The sequence below is a fragment of the Nothobranchius furzeri genome, chromosome 5 (genome assembly GCF_043380555.1).
Source record: "Nothobranchius furzeri strain GRZ-AD chromosome 5, NfurGRZ-RIMD1, whole genome shotgun sequence".
Classification (NCBI taxonomy): Eukaryota; Metazoa; Chordata; class Actinopteri; order Cyprinodontiformes; family Nothobranchiidae; genus Nothobranchius; species Nothobranchius furzeri.
The window spans coordinates 6,509,982-6,516,223 of NC_091745.1; the positions used below are offsets into that span (position 1 = coordinate 6,509,982).

Below are 6,242 nucleotides of genomic sequence, written 5' to 3' on the forward strand. Positions count from 1 at the left end.
CACACTGATTGGTTGTAACTCAGTAGGAAATGGCATCAGCAGACGTCCGAAACAACTGGCAGCAGTAAATTTAGAAGCAGTGGCAGCGCCAGGGGGGCGCTAGGGGGCGCTATAGCTACCCCTGGATTAGACGTTGCACCCCCATAGCACCCCCAAGTAAACATTAGATTTGTTTTTTTTTTTACAATTTAATTTTAATTTAACATATGGATGTGATAATATTTAAAGTACAAAACAAAAATTATCTGTAAATTATCATATAGATAGTAAAAACTTAAACCAAAACAGGAAATTGATGTTAACCTTTGACCTCATATTCCACCTGCAAACAAGTGAAAGGCAGAGCTAGTGATAAAATGGATCGGTTTTTGTTGCCCAAATTTCCACGGGTTCAGTCAGAAACGAATGAATCTTTGGAAGTGATCTCAGACCCACAAAACCCTACGGATCTGGATGAAGAGAGTCAACCCACTACTGCCGCAGCAGTCGAGGGTTTTGCTGCTGGAAATGCTAACACTAACGTTAGCTAACCTTGCAACACTATAGATGGTTTTCTGTGTGGCTGTATGTGCTTATGATTTCATGGAAAAGTCAGCGATTGTTCATGTGTTTATAATGTATATTAATGATTGTTTCAGGTGTTGTTGAGGTTTTGTGCATGCATGTGTATCTGCTAGTGATGAAGGTGTTTTAGGGAACAATAGGTACGCATGACCACTTCCTTCATAGCACCCTCAGTAAAAGGACTAGCTCCTTCATAGCACCTGCAGAAAAAAATTTCTGGAGCCGCCACTGTTTAGAAGAGTAGCTGGTGAAGCAGAATGGAAGCAAAAAAAAAAAAAAAAAAAGCACAGATCACATTTAGATAACTCCCGACACCAGAAAACTCGGAATTCCCCCACAGACTTAATTAACAGGGTTTGTCTCACAAAACTCAGAGCTGCTCTTGTCTTCTGAATGGATTAAATTATGACATACTTCTATTAAATAAATGCTTTTAATATTATTAATATTACTTTGGGTGCTTTTTGGGGCTGATCAATGACATCACTCACTGCCAAAGCAGAACCCTGTAGAGCTTCCTAAAAGATGCTATACAAATCCAGACCATTTACCATCCCTTCCCAGCATGACTCGGCAAATAAATGCTCTTTGATCAATAGCCATGTTTGCATGCACATATTTAATTGGATTGGGGAAATTTGGCACATGTAAACGTTGCTAATGATGACTGTAGTTCCCATAATTCTGCATGTTCAGAGTTTAAATAAGTTATGTTTTTATGGTTCATTAAATTTAAATAAGGAGACTAAAACCTACACTTGTCTAATAGCATAAAGCATATATTGGATGAGAACCATGAAACACTTTATTGTGCTATACATTTTAACCACAGTTTACAATATCTCCAAGATTGTTCACTATTTTGGTGTGTGTTTTAATCAGATGTAAGGCTTGCATTCTTTTGTATAACCACCTGGGGGCGACACCATACCTTTATCTGATAAATTAAGCAAGTAAATGTGTTTGTATTTCTTGTGATTAATATTAAAATGAAAATTGTGCTGAATGCTTGAAAAGTACTGATCTAGATTGCTCAAGTTTGGTTCAAAATGTGAGCCAAAAAGCTCAAATCTCATTACAAAGAAAACATGACGACATGCTTATCTCGAATCAGCAGAGTAATAGACCTTCATCAAGAAAGACATATACAAATGCTTTCACATATAATTTCCATGCAGTAGTACAATAACATGATGTTTGCAATGTTGCAACACAAGAGCTCCATTTAAATTCATTAATCACATTCAAAGTTGTCTTTTCTCTCAGGGTGGAGTGGATCGCCACAGTCTCTGTCTGACAGCTGCTCCAGCAGACAGCCCACACTCTCCTGTGGGTGGTGAACTGGGCTAGATCCTATTGGTTCATTTAGTCTCACAGAACTCTGTTGGCTCTTTTCATGTAATGTGGACGGTGAAGTGAAAACTCCTGAGGGTGACAGAGAGCGGAAGGCGGTGTGATACTGAGGCTGGCCTGAAGGGATGGAGGAATGAATTGGTGTCTGCTGTTTGGTCGAATTTGGTTCAACATCAGAGTTGATGTGAACACTGACTGATGGATAGGAGTGACCACAATTTATTGGGAAACTAGTGAAGTCTGAACTGATACCCAGGAGAGAAGGACCGCCCTGGGTAGAATCGTGGATCCTATAAGGGGAGCTTGGATTTAGTCCAGGAGTCTGACAGGTACTCTGAAGCTTGTTAGCAGTAAGTCCTTCTCTGTTTGAACAGCATAGGTTTAAACATGCAGAGCTTGACGTGTGTAGCAAGGTAGAGCCTCTGCCGTGTAAAGGCAACCTGCTGCAGCTGCACATGCTTCTTGCAGGGTGACTTATAGTTTCATGGTGGAGGTGCAATTCACTTAATGGATTCAAAGGAGCATGATGCTGCCAGTTGCTGCAGGATGTAGAAGACATGTGATTCAGCGTGGTCATATGAGACTGGAGGCAATGCATTACATCATGGAGCTCTTTGGACATGTTAGACACATCTTCATGTAAATTGTTCACCTGAGAAGAGAGAAAACATGTGATTCTGTGCATTAGTTCTTTAAGGTCATTAAATAAAAGTCCTGATATCTCATTTTTGTTCATTTCTCATATTTATTTTATTTGCATTATAAATGCTCAGCTGATGTTGGTACTAGTTCACCTGTTGAATTAGTTACAGATTCACTAAGATAAAGACAATAAAGTTTATATCTTACTTAAAAGAATACCTACTAAGAAATCACAATGTAGTCATAGAAACACTAGTGTCTGTCTGTCTGTCTTTCTTCTTTTTTTCAACTTTGTCTGCATGCGTGAGTGGCTGGAGGTCGTTTACGGAGGAAATTCCAATAAAACTTTTTTCAAGCCTCCCATGGGCCGAACTATCAACCACACAGCAAGAATGATCCATCTGCTTTGCTGAATCCTCCTCCAAACGTGCAAAACAACTGAATTATAGGCTAAATGTGTTGTTTCTTGCCACACACTACAGTGATGCAATGCAAGAAACAAAAGCACTGGCATCACAAAAGATCCTCCTATACTGAGCCAGGATCCTCTGGAGGTTTCTTCCTGTTAAAAGGGAGTTTTCCTCTCCACCGTTGCTACATGCTTGCTTAGTATGAGGATTGCTGTAAAGACACTGACACTAGTCAGTGGGATTTCCATGGTTTCTTAAATGTTTTACTGATTAGCTTAGAGAACAGGGGAGGGGGGGGGGGGGGGGGGTAATCCAGAAAGTGAGATTTTCCCAAAACCATGCTTTCTTTTGAGATTGCCGGTGTAACTGCCCCTAAATCGGTTCTACCAATGTGGCTAGCCTGAAGCCCCTCCCATTCACCATGGTAATTCATGCTGGAGAGCAAACCTGCGTCGTGGCAGGCTAGCAGCTAGGCTTACTGACGCTTTGTGAATATGATTGGACAAGGCAAGTGACGCCACTTTATTCGTGTCGGTGGCTGGCAGCTACGCGGTGGTGAATTAGCGACACCACTGGCCCACAGCGGTAGCAGCACCTGCAGCTTTGTTCTTAATGACTAAATTATTAATAAATGTGGAGTTTACACTTGTAAAATTGAGCGACTGGATTTCCATCTTAGCATTTTTTGTATTTAATCTTCAGTTGCAGTCAGGAGTGTTTCTTTCCACTGATGTTGTTCCTGATGTCAGCATTATTAATACGTATAATTATTTATCAGCTCTTGTCTGGGATGGACACATAATTAACATGCTGTCCTCTTTATGAATATGTTAAAAAAGCCTTAAACTGCCTTACAGCTGCTAACATAATACATATGTAAAATGAAACACTTTATTGATGTGACTATATATTTTAACAGCTTGTACTCTGGTCACACGTGTCAAACACGGTAATATTTGACGTAAACGACATACGTGATGTTTTTTCCTCGGTGTATAATATGTGTGCTGAATGTATATTTGTGACAATTATGTCTGAATTTCAGATAATGAGACCACTGGGTTCAAACAAATTAACAAACCAGTTATTTCATTTCACTTTTTTTGTTGATTTTGATGTTTATGTTTATGTTTATGTATTTAGCAGACGCTTTTGTCCAAAGCGACTTACAAGTCGATGTGATGTAATTTCACTGATATTTTTTAGGTTTTAAGTCTCACTTGTTTCATTTGCTAGCTGAAAAACATTAAAATAATTACAATTTAAATGCACTAGAATGCTGAACATAAAATCTACTCCATCCAGTGAAGTTTTTTAGCGCTTCTGACTGCCCTGTACTTCCGTTTCTTTTCAGAAATATCCTGACTTTACAATGTCAGAGAATATCCCAGTTTTAATATCATTAATTAGAAAAACATCATACATAATTATTAATAACATTGCACCATTGGTATTGCGCTTTGACTTTATTTTAGTTTATAGTAGCTCATTACATTATGATTGACACTTTGTAATTTTTAAAAATATATATATAATTATTTTTAAGGTTATGGACTGTTTACCTGTGCCACCCTTGCTCAAACTTGTGTGCTACCTGGCCGCTCAAAAACTTTTTGCACACACGCTCCTGATGATCCATCAGTACTCAGTTGGCTTCAGCTTAATGTAATTAAATGGTAACAGCTAGCATTTCAGTCATTCAAATTCACAAAGACACATCTTTCCATAAACACAAATGCATGGCTTCAAGGTACAGTTTTCTGCAGGAAGAGCAAGGTAAGTTAATCAAAAATGGCAGAGTACATGACAAACGAAGTAAGTTTCTTTTGGGGCTGCTGCATGTCCTTGCATTTTGCAAACAGCCCAGGGACACACTGGTGGAATCCAGGTTGCTTAGCACAGGTGCCAGAGGTCTGGCTGGCAAGTGAGTGAAATGTCTTGCTCAAGGACGCGAGTTCGGCCGACCCTGGAGTGGGCGGCTGTGGACGGGCCTGTCCTACATGTCCTTCATGCAGCTAAAAAAAAAAAAAAAAAGACAGCGGGGCTCCAACTTGTAACCCTCCAGTCACAGGTTTGGCATTTGGGGGCAGCAGTAGCTCAGGAGATAGAGCGGGTTTTCCGGTAATCGGAGGATTGTAGGATCAATCCCTGTGGCCCCTGTGCTTGACAGCCTCGCCTATGTCAGTGAGCCTCAGGGCAGCTATGGCTACACAGCTCATCACCATCAGTGTGGGAAGGGAGGAATGATACAATGTAGTGTAAAGCGCTTTGGAGTCAAGTACAAGTGTGGGTATTTTATCATTTTAATCCTCCATATGTTTAAAATTTTCCATTTTGTCACCAATATCTTAGGCACATAATTCCCAAACCAAACCCTGATTAAAAAAAGTGTTTAAAGAGGCAGCAGAACCACTTCATTATTTATTTATTTTGTTGTTGAATGTTGTTGGGAAAGCATGAAGAAAATGTTTGAAGCTGATTTGGCATTGCAGCTTTAATTGTTTTTAGACTTTATATCCTAAACCATACCTCCTTGTTGAGTTTACTGATGTTCTGTCTCACTTCTTCTGTCTCAAGAAGCAGGTCAGCGCTCACCTGCTGGCCTATAAAGATGAATAAGGTAAATACGATAAATCATTGGGCATTGTGGATTACGTCAAACAGCAAATGACATTTGCAAAGTAAACAGTAGAACAAAAATCAGGAAAAATATAGTTACAGATTTGCCCATCAATTTTTATAAATTGATAGTTTAAGATGAAAAATGTTCACCTTGTTAAAGAGTTTACCTTGTATATCAGTCTTGATCTCACCCTGCTCTACATTGTACTGAAATGTGTGACTATTGTCCTCGATTCCATCCACCACTCTGACAAGCAGGAAGAAAGATAAATCCTGTTTCAAATTTCATTTTAAACAGCACATAAAACAAATAATTGGGTGAAAATGTTACCTAGGGCTCAGATTCAGGGGACTAGCACAAGGCAGGGCTGGAATCAGTAATTTAGAAGGTCGATGAATAAAGTCTGAGTCATTATTGAAACTGAGCAGAGGAGACGGAGAGAGCTCATTCTTGTTGAAAGGATGAGGAGATGGGCTGCGACCCCTGCTGCCCGGAGCAGGTGAGCGGCAGCGGAGAAGTGATTCAGGGTGTTGCAGCTCCTCCCCCAATGTGCTGCGGCGGGACTGATGGACAGGGCTGCTCAAGGCTTGAAGCAGAGGAAAACTCCTCTGCCAGGAGAAGTTCGTCCCGTCTGCTTGCTCTGGATCATT

The 6,242-nt window shown here is 40.1% G+C and overlaps 1 protein-coding gene across 1 annotated transcript in view; it reads right to left on the reverse strand.

The window, feature by feature from the left end:
• Nucleotides 1-217: 217 nt before the first annotated feature.
• The window catches only part of kcnh4a (potassium voltage-gated channel, subfamily H (eag-related), member 4a), a 41,196-nt gene continuing 35,171 nt past the window's right edge, over nt 218-6,242 (reverse strand). Inside the window, exons 12-15 of the mRNA XM_015975896.3 lie at nt 5,923-6,242; nt 5,759-5,838; nt 5,499-5,572; nt 218-2,569 (exon numbers count right to left, since the gene is read on the reverse strand). The exon at nt 5,923-6,242 is cut by the window's right edge and continues 45 nt beyond it. Coding sequence (XP_015831382.3) covers nt 1,799-2,569; nt 5,499-5,572; nt 5,759-5,838; nt 5,923-6,242 — 1,245 coding nt within the window. The 3' untranslated portion in view covers nt 218-1,798. The remainder of the gene's footprint in view (nt 2,570-5,498; nt 5,573-5,758; nt 5,839-5,922) is intronic.